The sequence below is a fragment of the Lacerta agilis genome, chromosome 11 (assembly GCF_009819535.1).
Source record: "Lacerta agilis isolate rLacAgi1 chromosome 11, rLacAgi1.pri, whole genome shotgun sequence".
Classification (NCBI taxonomy): domain Eukaryota; kingdom Metazoa; phylum Chordata; class Lepidosauria; order Squamata; family Lacertidae; genus Lacerta; species Lacerta agilis.
Window position 1 is genome coordinate 61,554,169 of NC_046322.1, and position 24,748 is coordinate 61,578,916.

Below are 24,748 nucleotides of genomic sequence, written 5' to 3' on the forward strand. Positions count from 1 at the left end.
CAGCCCTGCAAACAACAAATAGCTCAATTAAACCTAAGTATATATAGTCCATAACAACATATGTAGTTTCCAGTAATCTTTGTTTCCAGACTTTGGTGTCTTATTCCAACTTAAGTCCTCTCGCTCTTTGTTCTAATCATAAATCTTTACCTAGTTGAGTGTCAAATTCCATCTCGATGATAAGACAGTCACACAGTGATCAGACCACAGTCAAACATTTTGGAGGGCGAATCTTCCAGAACTTTTCCCACCCTACTATGCCTTCTCCAGTACAAAACACATCCATTATCTCTCAAATTCAGCCTCTCCTCAGCTCCATAACAGTCCACCCCATCAGAAAGTAGTCATAAATTTCATCCATTCACTCCTCAGTCGAGGGGGGAGGGATAAACGTAGTAAAACCATATTAAATTCCTTGTAATACATAAATCAAAGGTCTACCTCCCCTTCTTCTTCTTCCAATGAAGAAATGACTACACATTCCATTGTGCAGGGGAGGGCAGAGGGAAAGAAAACTGCATCCAATAATCATAAGAAAACATAAAGCACCCTGCCCTCTTCTTTCTCCAGTCATGGCTGTTGCAGGGATTTTCAAAGCTCTCAAATACCTTCAAAAGTTCTGATTCTTTAAGCAGTTGATTAACCACAGACTGCTTGCATATCTTGCATCAAAAACACCTCATGAATTAGCCAATTAGTCAAATTAAGGCGGAACCTTTCCACAAATCATGCTGGTAACAGAGGAGGCTCGTTTCTTGGCAGAGGCTCGCTCCCAGGTTGCTCCTGTTCTGCCTTCTGAAGTAGGAGACATGGGATTACATGACTCAGTGGGTGCCTTAGCCCTTCCCAGGGGTGTACCCAGGATCAAAACTAGGGGGGGGGGGCAAGCCATGGTCGTTCAGGTTGTGACATTTCAGCACGGAAAGGCGAATGAAACTGAAATTTTAGGGAAATTATATATAATTATAGCAGTGTTTTATTACGGTAGTTATTACAATTATTTGCTTGAATTTTTAAAAAAAAATTATTCTAGTTACATGTCTTATACCAGGGGTGGCCAACTCCCAAGAGACTGTGATCTACTTTCAGCAGTGATCTACCCCCGTTTTTGGGGGTTCAGCTCAAAGTTGTTGACCTTTTTTGGGGAAGAGGAATGCCCCGTTTTTTAGGGGTTCAGTTCGTTTTTAGATTACTGACCATATTGTGTGATATGGTCAAAAAACAGAAAAACGTTTCGCCCACCCCAACAGAAAGCCCCCAAATGGCTGAAAAACTCAGTTTCCTAGGATCCTCAGCCATCGCAACTCACCATGCAAGGGAACTGTTTCTAAAGCTCCTTTGCAATGATCAGCCGGCGCAACACACACACACACACAGTGGCCGGCTGCCGGTCGGCAGAGCTCAATTGTTATTTAGACTTTGGGAGGGGGAGAAAGACCGGTAGTTGAGCTTTTTAGGAGAGCTTTTTTTTCCTTTTAGGCTGCCGATAACCATTTAATTATTATTATTATTTGCTTCTAGGGGGGGCAGATGCCCCCTCCTGCCCCCCCTTGGGTACACCCATGGCCCTTCCAGTACCTCTGGAAAGTTTCAGGAGGGTTCATGCCTCATTTTTTCCCTCCTCACTGCCTGAACTATTTCACAGCCCCCAGAGGGGCTGCGGAGAACATCCACCATGAAATGAGGGCATGGCCAGAAACTGTATTGACCACTCTTATTGAAGCTCAGCTAGGCTGAAAGTCATCAGTCTGCAGCAGAAGCAAAGGGTTGAATAGCTTGGAACCACACAATTGTTCTGTCTTTCAGAATATTTCCTCCAATGTGCTTGAGGAGTCTGCTGTTTCTGATGATGTTCTGTCTCCAGATGAAGATGGAGTATGCTCTGGAAGGTATTTCTCAGAGACTGGTTTGGTGGGACTGCTGGAACAAGCTGCAGAGCTTTTTAACACCGTGAGTAGTATTATATTTTAACGCAGAGCTTTCCAAACTGTGTGTTACAACATGTTAGTGTGTTGGCTGCAGTGTTAACATTTCTTTAAAAATGTTTAGTGGTATTTTCATTTTGACTCAAGAAAATCATTTTATAGTTCAAATTGGGGAAAATAAATACAGTAAATGGACAAAAGTACAAAGATTCATGAAATGTTTAGGGATCTGTGTCCCCCCAGAAAAAAACACTGCTCCCCACGCTCCTCCTGGGGCTGGAAAGGGATTAGTTTAACCTCTGGTTTGCTAGTAAAACTGAATTACCTTGTCACAAAATGTTGCATGCCTAAAAAAAATGTGTCACCAACATGAAAAGTTTGGAAAGCTCTGCTCTAAGGTCATGCTTGTGTTAGGATTTCAGAGGGCTTTTGTTCATTTATTTAGCCACTTTTATCTTGCCTTCCTCTATTGTTTGAGCTGGCTGACAAAACTATAACAGAGTGCATGTGTGGCAGCAACTGGTAGCCTGCTTCTTTGTTTGCAAGCATAAACATGAATCTGGAACTCCCATGGGGTTAAAAGGTGCAGCAGCAGTGTGAAAAGGGTTAAGCAATCCCTGTCAGCTTGTTGGTGAAAATCTGTCTGTCATCAGAAACTTGACACCAGTTTTAATTTTATTTCTTCATACAAGGGAGGACTGTGTGAAACTGTGAATGAGGTCTACAAGATTGTCACCCCCATCTTAGAAGCACATCGAGATTTTAGGAAACTTTCTTCCACTCACAGTAAACTTCAGAAAGCCTTTGAGAGCATCATAAATAAGGTAAGTTAGCTGCTTTTGTTTTTGGTCTGCAGCATTTGTTGATCATCTGTAGTACAAAACTGCCCTGTTTCTCTTCTTAACTATTAATGTCCATTTCCACTCCATGGTGTAACTCAGATACTGCCTATAATTTAAAGTCTTGCATCAGCATAGTATAGAATTGCTAGCTATTTTTGAAGGAGCTCCACAAGCACAGAGGACACTCTGCTGACTAAAAGGCTTATTTGCACACATGGACCAATTGTTTTTACTCCAGGTAGAAAAAACAGTTAAATAATAAATTATTAATTTTTGGTTTTTCCATCAACAATATCCTAACCCAAGGATACAATAAAGCAAAAATGAATATTTCACAGAGAATCAGAGATATAGAACTACAAAAACACTTAGCCCAAGCTGATTGTCCCACACTCAGGACAAACAGATTGGCTCCAGTACTTACCAAATATTTGACAAATTTGACCATCTCCAAATTTAGAAAAAACCAAATTAAATAAAAAATTCCTTCCAGTAGCACCTTAGAGACCAACTAAGTTTGTTCTTGGTATGAGCTTTCGTGTGCATGCACACTTCTTCAGATACACTGAAATGGAAGTCACCAGACCCTTAAATATAGTGAGGGAGTGGGGAGGGGTATTACTCAGAAGGGTGGTGGGAATGGGTGATCAGCTGATAGGTGTGGAAAACCTGTTGACGACTGCAATTTTTACAGGGTCTTACAGGGAAAGGCAAGGGGTGAGATGGCTAAAGATAGCTTTGTCATGTATAATGAGATAAGAATCCAATGTCTTTGTTCAGACCAGGTTTCTCCATGGTTTTAAGTTGGGTGATTAGTTGCAATTTGGCCACTTCTCTTTCCAGTCTATTTCTGAAATTCCTTTGTATTAAGATAGCTACTTTGAGATTTTTTATAGAATGTCCTGGGAGATTGAAGTGTTCTCCTACTGGTTTCTCTGTCTTGTGATTCCTGATATCAGATTTATGTCCATTTATCCTTTGGCGTAGGGTTTGGCCTGTTTGTCCAATATAGAGAGCTGAAGGGCACTGTTGACATTTGATGGCATACACAATGTTGGAAGATGAGCAATTAAATAGTCCTGAGATGGTATGTTTGATGTTGTTGGGGCCAGTAATGGTGTTGTCTGGGTTTATGTGGCAGCAAAGTTGGCATCTGGGTTTATTGCAGGCTCTGGTACCAGTGTCCATGTTGAGTCCTGTTTTTGTATTATTGTGGGTGAGGAGTTGTTTTAGATTGGGTGGCTGTCTGTAGGCGATGAAGGGTCTCCCTCCCAGAGCTTGAGAAAGAGAACTGTCATTGTCTAGGAGAGGTTGTAGATCTCTGATGATGCATTGTACTGTTTTAACTTGGGAGTTGTTCTTTTTTGGGTCTGTCTTGCAGCAAGTTCTCTCTGGGTATCAGTCTGGCTCTGTTGACCTGTTGTTTAACTTCATCAGGTGGATATTTTAGTTCTAAAAAGGTTTGCTGTAGATCTCTTAGGTGAGAGTCTCTGTCTGTAGGGTTGGAATAGATGAGGCTGTAACGTAGGGCCTGGCTATATACAATGGATTGTTTGGTATGTTTGCGCTGGTAACTAGAAGCATGTAGATTTGCCGGTCAGTTGGTTTATGGTAAAAGGTGGTGTCTATGTGTCAGTGCTGTCAAGTATCCCGTTTTCCCCGGGATTCTCCCTTATTTCAAGCAGTTTCCCGCTGCTCTCCCTTATTTTTTATTTCCCTTAAATTTCCCATTTTTAATGGAAGCAGCTCCTCCCCTGCTGGCCAGGGACTGGGTGGGAAGACCTCGCCTACTTGGAGAGAAAAGCCTCAGCCCTCAAAGCAAGTGGGAGCCGTTTCCTGTGCTTACAGGGGGGTGTATTCCTCCCCCTACATCAGCCCCTATCTGTTGCCGCCGAGCCCCTCAGCCGGCCAATAGGGTTAGCTGGTGGGTGGAGCCTGGCTGCCTTTGAGCAGCTGCTGCTTCCTGTCCTGTTTTGATGGGATCAGACAAGAAGACGATGGGGCTCCATCGCGTGGAGCACATGGCTGCCCTCCTCTTTGCTCCACTCTGAGCCCGAGCCCGCTTGGAGTTTACATTGCTGCTTCGCCCACTTTTGCTTCTGGCTCCGCCCACCACTGACATGTGACTGTCACCGGGATAGGTGAGACTGCTGATCCCTTATTTTCAATTCCGAAACTTGACAGCTATGCTATGTGTCCATCCTGTATTTTTATAATAGTGTCCAAAAAATGTATTTCTTGCATAGATTGGTTCACTGTTAGGTTGATGGTTGGGTGAAAGTCATTGAATTTCTGGTAGAAGGTGTCCAGGGTCTGTTGACCATGTGTCCAGATAATAAAAGTATTGTCAATGTATCGCAGGTACAAGAGAGGTTTGAGTGGGTAGGAGTTTAGGAAACGTTTAGGAAAGTGATACATTGACGATATTTTTATTATTATTTCATTATTTTATTATGGCTGAATTGCAACTAATCACCAAACCTAAAACCATAGAGAAACCTGGTCTGAACAAAGACATTGGATTCTTATCTCATTATACATGACAAAGCTATCTTTAGCCATCTCACCCCTTGCCTTTCCCTGTAAGACCCTGTAAAAATTGCAGTCGTTAACATTCACGGTTTTCCACACCTATCAGCTGATCACCCATTCCCACCACCCTTCTGAGTAATACCCCTCCCTACTCCCTCACTATATTTAAGGGTCTGGTGACTTCTGTTTCAGTGTATCTGAAGAAGTGTGCATGCACACGAAAGCTCATACCAAGAACAAACTTAGTTGGTCTCTAAGGTGCTACTGGAAGGAATTTTTTATTTTTATTTTTTGTTTTGACTATGGCAGACCAACACAGTTACAGGCAGGAATACCTACCTGTAACTCAAATTTAGAAAGACAGAGAAATACTATTTAAATTACCTTTTGTCTGACTGGAATTTGTATGTTACTAGAAATGTAGCTAGATTTTGTGCAATAGCCATAAGTCACAGAAAGCAAAAGAGTACACAGCTGCATAAATTTTCATATGGTTCTTAGTTAAATCTCTTATTCTTTTAAACTTTTATGATGTTGTATTCGTCTGGACACATATTTCAAGTGCATTCAATTAGTATATTGATTGTTAAATCCCATATTGATTGTTTTTATTGCTTATGTAGAAATTCTGGTTTAATATGCTGTCTGTTTGCCATAAAAAAGATTGATTGATTGATTGACTGAATCAATCTCTTGTAACTGTGTGCTGTAAGAGAAATAAAGCCAGAAATTAAATTAGCAACAGCAATACATTATTTTAACACCCCTTAAAATGTATGCTTTCCTATTCTTCAGTCAGTTATGCATATTTCATTGCACATAGTGGGATTTATGTGCAATGAAATTGAACACAGCGTAAGCTGTTAGATCATTGGTCCATCTAGCTTGGTATCATTGACAGTGTTAACGGAGAAATCTGAGGGTTCCCTTGGACAAAAAACAAGGACAGCAGCCAGGAATACCAGAGCAAACAGCAGGCTTGGTCTTTATTGAAGACTGTCACAACAGGTCTCCCACCTGCTCTGAGATGAAACAAGATGGAAGCCAAAAGAGAACCCCAAACTTTTATTAGTTTGGGGTTATCTTTTGGGGTTCAAAAGAGAACCCCAAACTTTTATTAGCCACTAATCCCCATGTTACACCCCCCCCAAACTACATCATGGTTACATCATGGCTACATCATGAAGGGGGAGGTCTGGTGGCAGTAACCTGAGCATCCTGGACCCTGCCCCATGGCTCCCCTTGCCCTGCACCAAACACCCATCAAGTGAAACAAAAGAGATATTTACATTTCCCTGTTTCCCAGCCAAGTTGTTGTTGTTGTTGTTCAGTCGTTCAGTCGTGTCCGACTCTTCGTGACCCCATGGACCAGAGCACGCCAGGCACGGCTATCCTTCACTGCTTCTCGTAGTTTGGCCAAACTCATGTTAGTAGCTTCGAGAACACTGTCCAACCATCTCATCCTCTGTCGTCCCCTTCTCCTTGTGCCCTCCATCTTTCCCAACATCAGGGTCTTTTCCAGGGAGTCTTCTCTTCTCATGAGGTGGCCAAAGTACTGGAGCCTCAACTTCAGGATCTGTCCTTCTAGTGAACACTCAGGGCTGATTTCTTTGAGAATGGATAGGTTTGATCTTCTTGCAGCCCATGGGACTCTCAAGAGTCTCCTCCAGCACCATAATTCAAAAGCATCAATTCTTCGGCAATCAGCCTTCTTGATGGTCCAGCTCTCACTTCCGTACATTACTACTGGGAAAACCGTAGCTTTAACTATACGGACCTTTGTCGGCAAGGTGATGTCTTTGCTTTTTAAGATGCTGTCTAGGTTTGTCATTGCTTTTCTCCCAAGAAGCAGGCGTCTTCTAAGCAGGCATCTGCAGTGATCATGGAGCCCAAGAAAGTGAAATCTCTCACTGCCTCCATTTATTCCCCTTCTATTTGCCAGGAGGTGATGGGACCAGTGGCCATGATCTTAGTTTTTTTGATGTTGAGCTTCAGACCATATTTTGCACTCTCCTCTTTCACCCTCATTAAAAGGTTCTTTAATTCCTCCTCACTTTCTGCCATCAAGGTAGTATCATCAGCATATCTGAGGTTGTTGATATTTTTTCCGGCAATCTTAATTCCAGTTTGGGATTCATCCAGTCCAGCCTTTCGCATGATGAATTCTGCATATAAGTTAAATAAGCAGGGAGACAATATACAGCCTTGTCGTACTCCTTTCCCAATTTTGAACCAATCAGTTGTTCCATATCCAGTTCTAACTGTAGCTTCTTGTCCCACATAGAGATTTCTCAGGAGACAAATGAGGTGATCCGGCACTCCCATTTCTTTAAGAACTTGCCATAGTTTGCTGTGGTCGACACAGTCAAATGCTTTTGCGTAGTCAATGAAGCAGAAGTGGATGTTTTTCTGGAACTCTCTAGCTTTCTCCATAATCCAGCGCATGTTTGCAATTTGGTCTCTGGTTCCTCTGCCCCTACGAAATCCAGCTTGCACTTCTGGGAGTTCTCGGTCCACATACTGCTTAAGCCTGCCTTGTAGAATTTTAAGCATAACCTTGCTAGCGTGTGAAATGAGTGCAATTGTGCGGTAGTTGGAGCATTCTTTGGCACTGCCCTTCTTTGGCACTGCTGAGTTTTCCAAACTTGCTGGCATATTGAGTGTAGCACCTTAACAGCATCATCTTTTAAGATTTTAAATCGTTCAGCTGGAATATCATCACTTCCACTGGCCTTGTTGTTTGCAAGGCTTTCTAAGGCCAATTTGACTCTCCAGGATGTCTGGCTCAAGGTCAGCAACCACACTACCTGGGGTGTATGAGACCTCCATATCTTTCTGGTATAATTCCTCTGTGTATTCTTGCCACCTCTTCTTGATGTCTTCTGCTTCTGTTAGGTCCTTTCCACTTTTGTCCTTAATTGTGGTAATCTTTGTACGAAATGTTCCTTTCATATCTCCAATTTTCTTGAACAAATCTCTGGTTTTTCTCATTCTGTTATTTTCCTCTATTTTTTTGCATTGCTCATTTAGAAATGCCCTCTTGTCTCTCCTTGCCATTCTTTGGAAATCTGCATTCAATTTCCTGTATCTTTCACGATCTCCCTTGCATTTTGCTTGCCTTCTCTCCCCCGCTATTTGTAAGGCCTCATTGGACAGTCACTTTGCTTTCTTGCATTTCTTTTTCATTGGGATGGTTTTCGTTGCTGTCTCCTGTATAATGTTCCGAGCCTCCATCCACAGTTCTTCAGGCACTCTATCCACCAAATCTAAATCCTTAAACCTGTTCTTCACTTCAACTGTGTATTCATAAGGAATTTGATTTAGATTGTATCCTACTGGCCCCGTGGTTTTTCCTACTTTCTTCAGTTTAAGCTGGAATTTTGCTATAAGAAGCTGATGATCTGAGCCACAGTCAGCTCCAGGTCTTGTTTTTGCTGAGTGTATAGAGCTTCTCCATCTTTGGCTGCAGAGAATATAATCAATCTGATTCCGATGTTGCCCATCTGGTGATGTCCATGTGTAGAGTCGTCTCTTGTGTTGTTGGAAAAGAGTGTTTGTGATGACCAGCTTGTTCTCTTGACAGAACTCTATTAGCCTTTGCCCTGCTTCATTTTGAACTCCAAGGCCAAACTTGCCAGTTGTTCCTTTTATCTCTTGACTCCCTACTTTAGCATTCCAATCCCCTATAATGAGAAGAACATCCTTCTTTGGTGTCATTTCTATAAGGTGTTGTAAGTCTTCATAGAATTGATCAATTTCAGTTTCTTCAGCACTGGTAGTTGGTGCATAAACTTGGATTACTGTGATGTTAAAAGGTCTGCCTTGGATTCGTATTGAGATCATTCTATCATTTTTGAAATTGCATCCCAGTACAGCTTTCGCCACTCTTTTGTTGACTATGAGGTCCACTCCATTTCTTTTACGGGATTCCTGCGCACAGTAGTAGATATGATAGTCATCCGAACTGAATTCGCCCATTCCTGTCCATTTTAGTTCACTGATGCCTAGGATGTCAATGTTTATTCTTGCCATCTCATTTTTTACCACATCCAGCTTTCCAAGGTTCATGGTTCTTACATTCCAGGTTCCTATGCAATACTTTTCTTTACAGCACTGGACTTTCCTTTCGCTTCCAGGCATATCCGCAACTGAGCGTCCTTTCGGCTTTGACCCAGCCGCTTCATCAGCTCTGGATCTACTTGTACTTGTCCTCCGCTCTTCCCCACTAGCATGTTGGACGCCTTCCGACCTGAGGGGCTCATCTTCCAGCGTCATATCTTTTATATGCCTGTTGTCTTTGTCCATGGAGTTTTCTTGGCAGGGATACTGGAGTGGCTTGCCAGTTCCTACTCCAGGTGGATCACGTTTGGTCCAAACTCTCCACTACGACCTGTCCATCTTGACCTGTCCATAGCTTCCCTGAGTAATTCAAGCCCCTTCGCCACGACAAGGCAGTGATCCATGAAGGGGCCCAGCCAAGTTAATCACACCCTTTTGTCTTCATCTGGGTTTGTTATTTCTGGAATGGCTACCTGTCTGGCACTCAGGTATCAGGATGCCAGGAATTATCACTCAGGCAGAGGGGCTGCTGAGTAGCTGAGCTCACATGTCTCTATGAATTTCTGAAGTTTTCCCAGTGAGGTAGTGAATTGTTACATTTGGTATTGTGCAGGAGAGGCTCTTTGAATAGATAGGAAGAAACTGTGATTTCTTGTGGGGACAAATCACAAAAGTCACAAAAGTGTTTGTGCTGATTTTGGTAGTGGGCTGCATGTGCATGATATCTGCTGGAGGGGCAACCCCCCCCTTCCTATACATAAATTCCTGCAACAACAGTCACTGATACAATAGTGGCTTTGCAGGGTTTCAGGCAGGAGTCTTTCCCAGCCCTATATACTGTAGAAACACCAAGGATTGAACCTGCACCATTTGCAAATAAAGTGTGCACTCTGCTACAGAGCTGCAGTCCTTCCCACAAAATTCCGAGACACAATCATAGCCTAGTGCTTTTATTACTCGTCAGACCACCATTGGTTATGATGCCACAGAAGACCCTTGTTATAGAACACAAAATCTCCTATTTCTTAGTCACTGCTTAGAGATGTTCCATGCGGTGATTCAAACTCAACTGTATGGCTATTGTGAACAAATAACCAGCTCTCCCCATGATTGAAGTTATGAAGCAGGACATGCTTCACGAGTGGTAATCTGCTTTCACCTATATATAGTCAACTGGCACAATCCTAAATTCCACAAGTTCAGGATCTTCCAGAAAGGAAGTGCATCAGAATCCCCCTGGAACCTTTGAAGCATTCTCTTGTATGCAAAAGAGAATGGGAGTGCATCAACATTCACATACCTTTACTAAATCACTAGAGTCCATGTATGCCTTTTTGTCAGCAACAAAGAGTGTCCTCTGTGCTTGTGGAGCTCCTTCAAAGATAGCTAGCAATTCTATACTATGCTGATGCAAGATTTTAAATTATAGGCAGTGTCTAAGTGCAAATGGGCATTAATAGAAGAGAAACAGGGCAACCCTTATGTCTGACAACCTTTACTAGAAAGCAGGTTTTTTTAATTTTAGGATTTAGGAGAATGGGCAAAGCGCACTGAGAGGTTCTTACCTGCAAGCTCAATTTAAATCAAACAGGAGGAGTGCTATGGGGCTGGTGTAGGAGGGCAAGCCAGTGGATTCTGCCCAAGTTTTATTTGTTCTGATGATGTCTTCCTTCATCTTCTCTTCTTCTATTTGTCTGCTTAGGAATGTGTTTGTTGCTCTTGAGATGTAGAAAAGCTTTTTCAAGTTTTCTTAAATCTTTAATTTACAGACCATATATGAGAAAGCTCTTGGTTTCTTTTAACTCTACTTAGTTCTACTAAGATACGGCTGCTTTGTAGAATAACAAACACAAATTTATAAATTACCATAAAAATTAATTTCATCACTGCACAAAAATAGAAAGCTATGAAAAGAAATTTAAATTCAGTGACTTCATATTCATCAAACAGGGTCAGAAGAGAATGTTTGGCACTTACTTCCGTGTTGGCTTCTATGGAGCCATATTTGGAGATTTAGATGAACAGGAATTTGTTTACAAAGAGCCTGCCATTACCAAACTTCCTGAGATTTCTCATAGACTGGAGGTAAGTGGTTATACTTCTGTAAACGTTAGGACATCACGGCAAAAGGATGCCATTCAAAGAGGAATAGCATCTATACCTAAAATGATGGGGAATGAAAGAGATAATGCAGATAAACACTCCACAATTCAGAACCTGGCAGTTTGCAGAGAGGGGGGGGGTGAGTACCAAAGAGCCTTTCCAAATGGGAAATAATCCAGCACTATAATTTCCAGTGAAAACAAAATAAAAAATACCTTCCAGTAGCACCTTAGAGACCAACTAAGTTTGTTCTTGGTATGAGCTTTCGTGTGCATGCACACTTCTTCAGATACACTGAAATCAATTGGAGGTGCAACTGCCCTTTCCTCTTCCATGTCCTGACCTCAGGATTTCTGGCTCCATCTTCAACTTTCCTCAACATGTTTAAGCAACGTACTGACATACTTTTATTCCCCATAAGCCTAGATTATGTTGTCAGTGCACAAAGGGAGCTTGCCACTGTGAACACTTTAGAGAAAATCCATTGCTGAAATTGCTTAATCTTTTGCTTGGTACCTTTGGAGTAGATTTAATATAAACGGCCAAGTAGTACAGCCAGTGTGGCACCTCTGGTATTTTTAGCTTGGATGATTATCATATTTAGCATTTCTATTCCACTTTTTGAACATTCAAAGTAGTTCATATACACAATCACAGTAATTTGTAAGGTATATGAGCATTGCCATTCCTAATTTACTCAGGGTCATATTTCCTGTATGACCAGTGTATGGCAAGTAGCTGCCTTTATTCATTACAGTTGTGGAGGGAGAAAGAGCTTATCAGAACCCAGTTCATGGGGCGGTGAGGCTTATCTATTCCTACTGTGATTAGAACTAAAAACCCCTCTATAGGGCTAGAATGCTTGGGGGTGGGAGATGGAATTCTATGAGTTCCAGCCATCAGGGGTTGATATAAACCAAATTGATAAGGACAGCCTGCAGTGTTCTGACCATAGACTGATATGTGTTTTGAAGAATGTCTATAGCAAGATTATGGCCTCGTTCACATGACACATGAAGCCAAACCTTCACATAGCAGAATTACACAAACATGCAGGCCCCTATAGAGCTGCTTAGAGCTACTTTACTCCTCTTTGTTATTTATTTATTTATTTTGCTTCTGCACCATGCTAAGCAAAGCCAGAGTTTGGCTTAGTGTGTCATGAGAACCAGGATTTGCGGCTACACTTTCTCCTCACTAACCACTAGGTGTAACAAGTGGTTGCACAGCAGCTAAAAGGACTGAGCAAGAGAAAAGAGGCAGTGAGCTCTTCTCACATTTGCTTATCTCACTAAGCCAATATTTGTTTTAGTGTGTTGTGGGAACACAGTTGGTTTCACTTTCAGGTTTCACTCTTTTCAAAATGACAGGACTGAAACCTGCAACATTTCTATGTGACCTTTTTCTTTGTGAAAACTGGTGTTTAGTTGTAAGGCTATCTTCAGTTAATAATCTCACCTTTTTTACTACTTGTAGACACAACTAAGTACATTGAAAAGGATTGTAAATGAGAAAGCCCCTCAACCATAATATTGTTTTCCTTTTCAGGGCTTTTACGGTCAGTGTTTTGGGGAGGATCGCATTGTTGTGATTAAAGATTCTACTCCAGTAGACAAGGGCAAGCTAGATCCCAGTAAGGTATGGAAGGCATTTCTTCCTTTACTACAATTGAGTTTGGAATTCTGTATTGAGCATTCTTACATTTTACAACTGTCAAGGAACTGTCCCCGGCGCAGCGCAAGGTGGTGACCTTGCCGACAAAGGTCCGTATAGTGAAAGTGAAAGCTGGACCATAAAGAAGACTGATCGCCGAAGAATGGATGCTTTTGAATTATGGTGCTGGAAGAGACTCTTGAGAGTCCCATGGACTGCAAGAAGATCAAACCTCTCCATCCTTAAAGAAATCAGCCCTGAGTGCTCACTGGAAGGACAGATCCTGAAGCTGAGACTCCAGTACTTTGGCCACCTCATGAGAAGAGAAGACTCCCTAGAAAAGACCCTGATAATGGGAAAGATTTAGGGCACAAGGAGAAGGGGACGACCTAGGACGAGATGGTTGGACAGTGTTCTTGAAGCTACCAACATGAATTTGGCCAAACTGCAGGAGGCAGTGAAAGACAGGCATGCCTGGCATGCTCTGGTCCATGGGGTCACGAAGAGTCGGACACGACTGAATGACTGAACAACAAAAAATTACCATAACAGATTATGCTATTCTCACAGTTGATTACGTTACAAGTTCAATGCTCCTCAGTTTCTTTGCTGTAGCCTCGGTATCACCTGTAAGTTTCTCATTTTCAATGCCGTACACTCGTTGGGAAAGAAGTATCTTCTGCCAGTTATTGACTGTGGGGGTTGTACAACACCAAGCATATGAGGAAATGGTATTGCACCAGAATCATCACAGCTTGGCCAGCAGAATGAAGGTGAAGGTCCATTTGGGTGAAGAAATTTTACAAAAGCATCTGCATCTCCCTCGTCTTGATATCATTCCAAAGTCCGACTTTGGAAGTGGCAGAACATCCAGGATACAGATCATCAGCATTCACAGGAAGTTTAGGGAGGCTCCTCAGGTTGAAGCTCATTCTTGCTTCAATTTTGCTTGTAGAATTGAGTGGTTTAAAGTTGTGGAAATTGCGAGTTCCAGGGAGCATGTGCACGTCTCTGAAATGGATTTCAAAGGAAGAGCGGATTATGTCTCTGTCTTTCCTTGCAATATAACCTTTTCAATTTTTTTGTCACAGAAATAAAAAAAATGTTTTTGTAGTAGTAATCTGCTTGTCAAGACTCTCTTTTCTAGCTAGGCATTTTGGAGTTCCACCAATACTGTCACATTCTGACTTGCCATGACTAGTGGCAAGTGACATGACTAGCAAAGAAAGATCACTGTGCGTTTATTTCGAAATCTTCCTAATGATGACAGAGATTTAGGAAAAACAAAATCGAAAATTCTTTCTAGTAGCACCTTAGAGACCAACTGAGTTAGTTGCTGGTATGAGCTTTCGTGTGCATGCACACTTCTTCAGATACACTGAAACAGAAGTCACCAGATCCTTAAATATAGTGGGGGAGTGGGGAGGGGTATTACTCAGAAGGGTGGTGGGAATGGGTGATAGGCTGATAAGTGTGGAAAACCTGATGACGACTCTAAACGGCTGCAATTAGTCTTGCAGGGGAAGACAAGGGGTGAGATGGCTAAGGATAGCTTTGTTATGTATAATGAGATAAGAATCCAATGTCTTTGTTCAAACCAGGTTTCTCCATGGATTTAGGAAGTTGAACTTACTGTACTGTGCTGTACTGTACTGTACAGCAATCACTAAAGTAGTGTATCTGTTTGATGTGAGGAAAATTATATTCTTGAGTTTTGCATACTATATTCACATGCTTTTAATCATCAGAAATAATGCAATAGGATGAGATCATCTTCTCACCGTCTGGACTTTTATAATGCACTACCACAGGATGCAAAGTACATTTTGGATAATGAATGAAGAGTTTTCACTGAAATCTAGTAGAATAACAGCAGTGTGTGATGGAAGGTTTTCTTTTAAATTTTTAAGAAGGGAAGACTGTGACTTGCTATGAAAAAATGATGAATCAAATGTTCTATTTTGTCTGTTAGATCATCAATGAACTCATCTAGTGTTGAAGTGGTTTTTGATCAAGTGTGTTCGATCTGTGGAAATCCATTGTGAAAATTCAATGGGGTCACTTCCATCAAAATCTTCAAATTGAGATTCCAAGTGGCTGACAATATTATTCTTTGCAGGACATTTATTACATGCATTTCCTCTTTGGATTCCCCCAGAGTAGAAGCTTCATTATGTGCTTCTACGTGCCTTCTATTCGCGATGCATGCAGAAGTAAATTGGCATTCTGGTGAATGGTACACACACATATACTGTGGGTTCCACTAGAACCAGCCAAAACATACCACTTTGGCTTCAAAGCACAAAACTTTGAGAAACCTACTTTAACACTGGGATATTCCTTCTTGAAGCCTGCATACAGTTCTCGGAGGTTGCCCAGTATTAGCCGCTTCCTATGATACTCTTTTCCAATGCTGACCACATCTTTCATTCCCGGGATTATTTTGGACTGCTCGTCACTGTGATAAAAGTTCAGAACCTTGCTTTTATCACTTCAATGGAGTGGAAGCTTTTCTCCACCTCTGGCATCTGGTTCAGCTAAAATTCCTCTTTCTTTAAAATGTTTCTGTGCCTGGTGAACTGAATAATCAGATATACTAAATGTTTATTGAATTTTTATTCGTGGCCATGAAAGAGAAGCAGGAATGGTCAGCATCTGGATTTGCTTCTTCCTTGAGGTGCATTTTATGGAATTTTTCATCACCTCTACAAGTTTGTCCATGTCACTCACTCTTTAATCACCATCTCTACTTCAGTCTCTTTAGTTGGGATTTCAACCTGTAGCACTTTTTTTCATTTTATCACGAACATTTTCCTCAAAATTTTCTATCTTCCTCTTTCCATAAGGTGTCTTGCAGTGTTCACGTAAACCATGTAATTTTAAAGGCAAACAACCTACCTCAGTAAGAGATGTGTTCAGCTTTTCTATGGATTCTCTTCTCTCCAAACTGGTCTTTTCTTCTAAACTTGGATCTTCAGGTTGAACGCAACTGTCTTCAACATCATCTGATCTACATCTCTGCTATAAATAACTTGTCTACATCTTCTGGCTTTACTTTAATTCCTGTCTCTAGCAAATCTTTAGACTGCTGCGTAGATGCATACAGGACGTAGATATTTTTTGACTGGTCCTTTGTGCTTTTTAAAAGGATCCCTGCAGGTTTTTTTTTTTGAGACATTCAAATTTCTTCAAATATACACTTTGGTAGTGTAAGCAAATAGTTTCTAATTCTTCAGCTTTAGCTTCAGTTCTTAAATGCAACAGCTCTCTGTCCTCTTTGCTTAAACAATTAACATTCTCAATCCCTTTTCTATGATTGTTAACTTATGGCATTCACTACATATTGAGTTACAGGTGGGTAGCCGTGTTGGTCTGCCATAGTATCTGAAGAAGTGTGCATGCACACGAAAGCTCATACCAAGAACAAACTCAGTTGGTCTCTAAGGTGCTACTGGAAAGAATTTCCTATTTTGTTTCCTATTTTGTTTCGACTACATATTGAATCTTCCATCTTATTCCAGTTGAAAAACACAGCAAGAACTAGCACACAAAAAATCAAAGATTGGATAAATTATAAGAGTGCTTTGCTCACAGATACCAGAAGTAGATTGACTGCAAGGTGGAAGAAGGCCTTGCCTGATGGAGTCTCTCCCCTCACAGTTCTTCCTCCAGGCACAGCTTCCTTATGAAGCTCCTAAGGCCGGAGGGCAAGGCAGGTGGAAGAGGGTCGTGTCTCTCCCCTCCCCTCATAACAGCATACACAAAGACTTCTCTGAACTGCAATCTGAGAAAACATGTTTTTAATATTTCTGAAATGAATTTTTAAAAAATAATTTAAGCCTAATTTGATGTACTCATAATTGAATATAATGCATAATTTTACATTCTTTTAATCTTTTTTTTGCTAGGTCTTATTTAAGTTTCTGGCCATTTTTTTTTTAGATTGATTTCATGATATAGCCAATTTTCATAGTTTTTAATACCCCAAAACTGAAAAACAAGTCTGCACTTTTGAAAGAAAAAAACCCCCTGTAATAACTAATATTATTTTAAATTTTAAGATGAACAACTTTGTTTCATTTTTTTTCTATTACAGCTATGGAATGTAGGAAAGTTGTAGCCAGTAGCCACCCCCCCCCCCCCGATGTCCAAAAAACGTAAAATTTTGTTACAAGGCATGAAACCCATAAATTTTATTCTTTGTGGAGAAAGAGCATGTCTTTGCAATAATTTTCACCATCAAAAACTTTTAATTACATCATGCGCTAACACTGAAAATTTAGGTTTTCTAAACCTAGTTTTTCCACCCCAAAAACTACATTATTTAGGCATTTATAAAACCTTTTGAGTGCTGGTGTATTGAGCTCTGTGTGAAATTTCAAAGAGATCTGATCATTGGTTATGGAGAAAAAAAATAAAATGCACACAAGGCCGAGGATCTCAAGAGGGACAAAAACACAATTTCATTAAACTTTGAAGTGCTATAAAATTAAAACCGTTTGAGATAGAGGTAAAAAATTTAAGGGTGTTTCTTTCCACCATACACCAAGTTTAATCAAAATCTGAGACAGTGGGTGGCGAAACCCTTGTTTTTTTGGGTTGATTTGATGTGGAATGGTGAGGGCTTTTGTGCTGAGTTCAATCGTTTTCAATGCCCATGACCCCTTTGGTAAAGGCTGTTCTCTAACTGGAGCAGGACAGTGTTTGCCAGTTTTTGGTGTTTGGTTCATTTCTTTCAGTAATTCAATTTAAAAGGTGAAACTAATATATAAGCGAGATATGTCAAGCCTTTATTTGTTATAATTGTGATGGTTATGGCGTACAGCTGATGAGAACCCCAAATTAACAATTTCAGCTTTGGGGTTTTCATCAGCTGTACGCCATAATCATCACAATTACAACAAATAAAGGCTTGACATATCTTGCTTTGCATGTCATCTCATATATTAAACTCTAGTAGCTAATGAAAACAATTGCTTACATAAATGGACTTTTCCACGATATTCTAATTTTTCGAGTTTCACCTGTAGTTGCATCCAAACAACATGACCAGTCCAACCAAGTTTGCCCAGGCTTTTGTGGAGGGATGAAATGCATGGTGCTATTTCCCACCACCACCTCTGCAGCCTGTTAATTAATAACAATTTGCAATTGTTATTAATGTTATGGTGTTGATTTATTTGTTTTGTTTTATTTGTTGTTTCCTTGGGACTCTTGGGTGACAGATGAACTAAAAATACCTCCTACCCACTCAAACCTCTCTTCTACCTGCGATACATTGACGATATTTTTATGATCTGGACACATGGTCAACAGACCCTGGACTCCTTCCACCACACATTCAATGACTTTCACCCCACCATCAACCTAACAATGAACCAATCTACGCAAGAAATACATTTTCTGGACACTACTATAAAAATACAGGATGGACACATAGACACCACCTGACTGACAAACATATCTACATGCTTCTAGCTACCATCCGAAACATACCAAACAATCCATTGTATATAGTCAGGCCCTACGTTATAGCTGCATCTGTTCCAACTCTACAGACAGACTCTCACCTAAGAGATCTACAGCAAACCTTTTTAGAACTAAAATATCCACCTGATGAAGTTAAACAACAGGTCAACAGAGCCAGACTGATACCCAGAGAGAACTTGTTGCAAGACAAGAAAACAACAGAACATCACTAGTAATCACATACAATTCACAAGTTAAAACAGTACAATGCATCATCAGAGATTTACAACCTCTCCTAGACAATGACAGTTCTCTTTCTCAAGCTCTGGGAGGGAGACCCTTCATCGCCTACAGACAGCCACCCAATCTAAAACAACTCCTCACCCACAATAATACAAAAACAGGACTCAACATGGACACTGGTACCAGAGCCTGCAATAAACCCAGATGCCAACTTTGCTGCCACATAAACCATTACTGGCCCCAACAACATCAAACATACCATCTCAGGACTATTTAATTGCTCATCTTCCAACATTGTGTATGCCATCAAATGTCAACAGTGCCCTTCAGCTCTCTATATTGGACAAACAGGCCAAACCCTACGCCAAAGGATAAATGGACATAAATCTGATATCAGGAATCACAAGACAGAGAAACCAGTAGGAGAACACTTCAATCTCCCAGGACATTCTATAAAAAATCTCAAAGTAGCTATCTTAATACAAAGGAATTTCAGAAATAGACTGGAAAGAGAAGTGGCCAAATTGCAACTAATCACCAAACTTAAAACCATGGAGAAACCTGGTCTGAACAAAGACATTGGATTCTTATCTCATTATACATGACAAAGCTATCTTCTGCCATCTCACCCCTGTAAGACCAATTGCAGTCGTTAAGAGTCGCCAACAGGTTTTCCACACCTATCAGCCAATCACCCATTCCCACCACCCTTCTGAGTAATACCCCTCCCCACTCTCTCACTATATTTAAGGGTCTGGTGACTTCCGTTTCAGTGTATCTGAAGAAGTGTGCATGCACACGAAAGCTCATACCAAGAACAAACTTAGTTGGTCTCTAAGGTGCTACTGGAAGGAATTTTTTATTTTATTTTGTTTTTTCTAAGTTTGGAGATGGTCAAATTTGTCAAATATTTGGTAAGTGACAAAGCTATCTTCAGCCATCTCACCCCTTGCTTTTCCCTTAAGACTAATTGCAGTCGTTAACAGTCGTCAACAGGTTTTCCACACCCATCAGCCAATCACCCATTCCCACCACCCTCCTCACTCTCTCACTATATATAAGGGTCTGGTGACTTCTGTTTCAGTGTATCTGAAGAAGTGTGCATGCACACGAAAGCTCATACCAAGAACAAACTTAGTTGGTCTCGTAAGGTGCTACTGGAAGGATTTTTTTAATTTTTTAATTTTATATTTTTTTAAAAAAAATACCTCAAGTCAGTCAATATGTGTGTCCAGTTGTTTAGAGCCTAGTTCTTTACACAGCTCGTATGGTGTAGCCCAAGGGGGCAGTTCCTTCCCTGATCAGTTAAATAAATAACAATACTTAATTAACTGACCAGAGAGCTAGGTTCTCCCCCCCCCCAACAAAAGTCCTACCTTGCAAATAAATAAATAACTGGCTACACCCGTTCTTCTTTGCTTGTATAAAGAAGTCATGGCTCCTTCTGTCCCTGCTGTCCAGTTATTCCTGGCAAAACCTTTTTATCTTCTGTTGTTTGCCTCAAACTCCTTATCTTCCCTTAACCCGATTATATTTTTATAATGGGGGGAGAAGAAACCAGGGTTGCAGTATAGGGTGCTGTCCTCCCACCTCCTCCAATAAGCAGAGCTTGTGCAAATCAGCTTTAGAGCATTTAGACCTGGCAGTTGGAGGAGCAGTTTCATTTGGCTTTGGAAAGACAAGCTCCCACTGGAAACAAGTTGCCTTGCTTGCTCTCAGTTTGTTGCACAAGTGACTATGATGCCATAGGGAAAATCAAGGGGCAAGCCAGCACTTCAAGCTTCTTTGCTTATAGGGACTGTTTGTAGAAGGATACCTTCATTCTTCCGTCTAAACAGATCATCTTATGTTTGTTCTATGAGTAGCATAATATGTCTCTCAGTTGCAGGTTCAGCTTCATGCTTAAATAATTTTTATTGACATTATATTACATATAAGAGATTTTTCCCTTTCCCTGTCTTTCCAGGCCTACATACAAATTACCTTTGTGGAACCCTATTTTGATGACTATGAGATGAAAGACAGAGTGACCCATTTTGAGAAAAACTTCAACCTCCGACGATTTATGTATACCACCCCTTTCACTCGGGATGGACGCCCACGAGGAGAACTGAATGAGCAGTATAAGAGGAAGACCATTTTGACCACAATGCATGCTTTCCCCTACATCAAAACTAGAATCAATGTCATTCAAAAGGAGGAGGTAATGTCTGCTTCCAAAGCAATAGAACTAAAACAAAATGTGCAGTAGTCATGCAAGAGTCAAAGGGATCATCCACATTGAGACAAAATGAATATTAAATCACAAAAAACTGAGCTACAGAATGTGGGATTAGACACTCTTAAAATTGTCATTTCTGCTTTCCCTACTCTTCTTCCCCTCCTATTTCATTTATGCTGTCTGATGGGAGTGGTTCACTTAACTTCCTCCCATTTAACTCTTTTGCCAGTCTTTTATCAAGTGGCAGAGAGTGGTAAGACCATGCTATCTACTTTTGGCTTAAATAAACCTCATTAAAACAGCTTGTCATCCTTGTGCCAACTGTTATTTGCAGTTTCTTTGTGAAAGAGTTGCAACATACCTGTCCCTCTGTAATTTCAGTTTGTTTTGATGCCAATTGAAGTAGCTATTGAAGACATGCAAAAGAAAACGCTTGAGCTGGCTGTTGCCACAAGACAGGTGCCACCAGATCCCAAAATGCTGCAGATGGTGCTTCAAGGTTCTGTGGGGGCCACAGTAAATCAGGTATATTGTCAGAATATTGTTGATTCTTATTCTTATTCTTCTCTTCTCTCTGCTTAGCCATGTTAGCAGCATAAACAAAACATTAAAATGGCATGTGCACATGCACACATATGCATGGAAATCAGTCTGACATATCCCAGCGACGTCTTAGGCCCAATCATCCTGTAATACCCAGGGTATCTCAGGGTAGCTTTAGAGAAAGCTGGGTGTCCAAAGGCTTATCATTTTCTTACCAATTCCTGTTTTAGAGTACTGTCCCACTGAAATCCTCTCCTGCTCCCTCCTGTTGCAACTGAGTTGCCCTGAAAGTTGTGTCTTCCTGATATCTGACTAGAATAGTGCTTTGCCATTTATTGGGTTTTATATGATAGTAATTCTGGTTGATAAGGGACGCGGGTGGCACTGTGGGTTAAACCACAGAGCCTAGGGCTTGCCGATCAGAAGGTCAGCAGTCCGAATCCCTGTGACAGGGTGAGCTCCCGTTGCTCGGTCCCAGCTCCTGCCAACCTAGCAGTTTGAAAGCACGTCATAGTGCAAGTAGATAAATAGGTACCACTCTGGCAGGAAGGTAAACAGCGTTTCCGTGTGCTGCTCTGGTTCGCCAGAAGTGGCTTAGTCATGCTGGCCACATGACCCGGAAGCTGTACGCCGGCTCCTTCGCCCAGTAAAGCAAGATGAGCGCCGGAAACCCAGAGTCATCCACAACTGGACCTACTTCATCAACTGGATACTTCATCATCTTTTCCTCAAGAAATAGGCTTTATGTAATACAATTTTATGTTCTTCTGTAAGGGACCACTAGAAGTAGCTCAAGTGTTCCTGGCTGAAATTCCAGAGGATCCAAAACTTTATCGACATCACAACAAGCTAAGGTTATGCTTCAAAGAATTCATAATGAGGTGAGTCAAGTGGCAAAGTAAAATCTGTTAAAATTGCAATTACACTAAATCTGTGTCGGCACACAGCCCAAGGACACAGTGTGGTGTAGTGGTTAAGAGCGGTAGACTTGTAATCTGGGGAACCGGGTTCGCGTCTCCGCTCCTCCACATGCAGCTGCTGGGTGACCTTGGGCTAGTCACACTTCTCTAAAGTCTCTCAGCCCCACTCACCTCACAGAGTGTTTGTTGTGGGGGAGGAAAGGAAAGGAGAATGTTAGCTGCTTTGAGACTCCTTCAGGTAGTGATAAACCATGATATCAAATCCAAACTCCTCTTCTTCTTCTTCTTCTTCTTCTTCTTCTTCTTCTTCACCACAGCAAAGGTATAAACAAATTACACAACCCCCACTGTAGCATGGAAGGTAGCCTCTGGTGAAATTATTGTCCCATTGAACACCAAATTGTTCCTGGTAACAAGACTAAAAATCTTCAAGTTCAGGTCCAGTCAAAAATGAAACTTTATTACAATGTGCACATGGTCCAATACTGTGTGGTTATATTAATCAACAAAATTGTTTTCTTCATTTTTTGGGAACAGATGTGGTGAAGCAGTGGAGAAAAATAAATGCCTGATTACTGCTGACCAAAGGGAATATCAACAAGAATTGAAAAAGAACTACAACAAGTTGAAAGAGAACCTCAGACCAATGATTGAGAGGAAGATCCCAGAGCTGTATAAACCTATTGTGAATGTTAACAGTGTTTCAAGGTATAAGAATAGCCCTTTCCCCCACACCCCCAATAACCATAGCAAAATACAACATAGGACAGGGGTAGCCTGTGTGGTTTACTCCAGATGATGTTGAACTATCAGCCTCAGTTATCATGGCCAATGGTTGGTGATGATGGCAGTTAGTCCAACAACATTTGGAGGGAACCACCTTGGCTAACCAAAATCTGAAGGCAGTCCTGTATCCAACTTTTTTTAGTGTCTAATGTTTTACAATTTTTTAACAGTGGCTTCGGAAACCAGGGTATTTTATTTACTTACTTACTTACAATATTATTATTATTATTATTATTATTATTATTATTATTATTATTATTATTATTATTTGACTTGTCCAGTCATTTCTATTCTCATTTTCTTCTTATTTATTTTAGGGGCTCTTTCCTTAATTCTAGTTTTAGGAAATATGAAAATCTGCCTCCACAGAACAGTTAAAAGCATCTTCATGAAAAGGAGCTATCTACTTGCAGTGGATCAAATACAAGAGGATATCCAAATGCTGTTCAAAATCATAAAATTTCCCCACAATTTCTCATGAACACATTTTGGAAAGATTGCTTTCTGTACAAGACTCAAGAAGGAAGAGTTATAACTAATCACATCTGGGAGTGGGTATTGAAACTAGTTGCAGAAAAACAGATATTTTATTATAAATTGACATGGATATTTGCACACACAGAGAAAACAGCTTTGTGTTTTCTCCAATATTCTAAAGGCCAGTTCACAATATTGCATTGTCAACAAATGTTCCTTTCATCTGTGGATGTTTGATCATACCAAGCTCATGGAAATGTTCCTGAATGTAACCCAAAGACCCTTCTCGCCAATCATGGATTTGCATCAAGCACATTCACCAAACAGCAGATATGAACAGTTAAACCAAAACAAGTCAACCCAAGTCACATTTTAAGCACATTTCAATCGCATTTATTGTAATAAGAAACTTAGTCATTTATAACTAGATTCCAACTTACATAAAATTATTGTTGTTTGAATGGAAAGCATTGCAATGGATCTGGTAATAACTTTTCTCATGGAAGACATTACAGTTATGCTTTTAACAAGTAGGATCAAATATTACACTCTGTAATATTTAAATCTCAAAATGGAGACCACTCAGGTGTGACCAATATTCAAATGCTACTATCCTTTTACTGTGGAAGTTATATTTCTTTCTATGGGCTCCAGAGATGCATTCTAGTTAGAATGTTTCATTATTGTAATAACTATAATTGTTATTTAAAAGTTATTTCTTCTAATACTTGAAATACAGTGTTTGTTCCTGATGACCTGACTTGTATTTTTGCTTCATGTTGGGTGGGACTCATTTCCTTCAGTTCAATGTTCACGAAATTGCAAATTTGTATACATGTGAAACGTTCACATTTTGGAGAGTATCGTGGGACCTTTTAGCACTTAGCAGTTCTTTTGTTCTTAAAGGCCTAAAAGTAATCTATGAAATAAAAAAATCTAAATAAAAAACTGTATTAACAGAAAAAAAACATTTTA

At 40.6% G+C, this 24,748-nt stretch overlaps 1 protein-coding gene across 1 annotated transcript in view; it reads left to right on the plus strand.

Annotated features, from left to right (window-relative positions):
• DOCK8 (dedicator of cytokinesis 8) overlaps positions 1-24,336 on the plus strand; it is a 172,266-nt gene extending 147,930 nt beyond the window's left edge. Inside the window, exons 40-48 of the mRNA XM_033163798.1 lie at positions 1,807-1,950; positions 2,618-2,749; positions 11,309-11,443; positions 13,010-13,099; positions 20,793-21,029; positions 21,429-21,572; positions 22,365-22,471; positions 23,048-23,218; positions 23,614-24,336. Of these exons, the coding sequence (XP_033019689.1) occupies positions 1,807-1,950; positions 2,618-2,749; positions 11,309-11,443; positions 13,010-13,099; positions 20,793-21,029; positions 21,429-21,572; positions 22,365-22,471; positions 23,048-23,218; positions 23,614-23,674 (1,221 nt within the window). The 3' untranslated portion in view covers positions 23,675-24,336. The remainder of the gene's footprint in view (positions 1-1,806; positions 1,951-2,617; positions 2,750-11,308; positions 11,444-13,009; positions 13,100-20,792; positions 21,030-21,428; positions 21,573-22,364; positions 22,472-23,047; positions 23,219-23,613) is intronic.
• Positions 24,337-24,748: the final 412 nt, after the last annotated feature.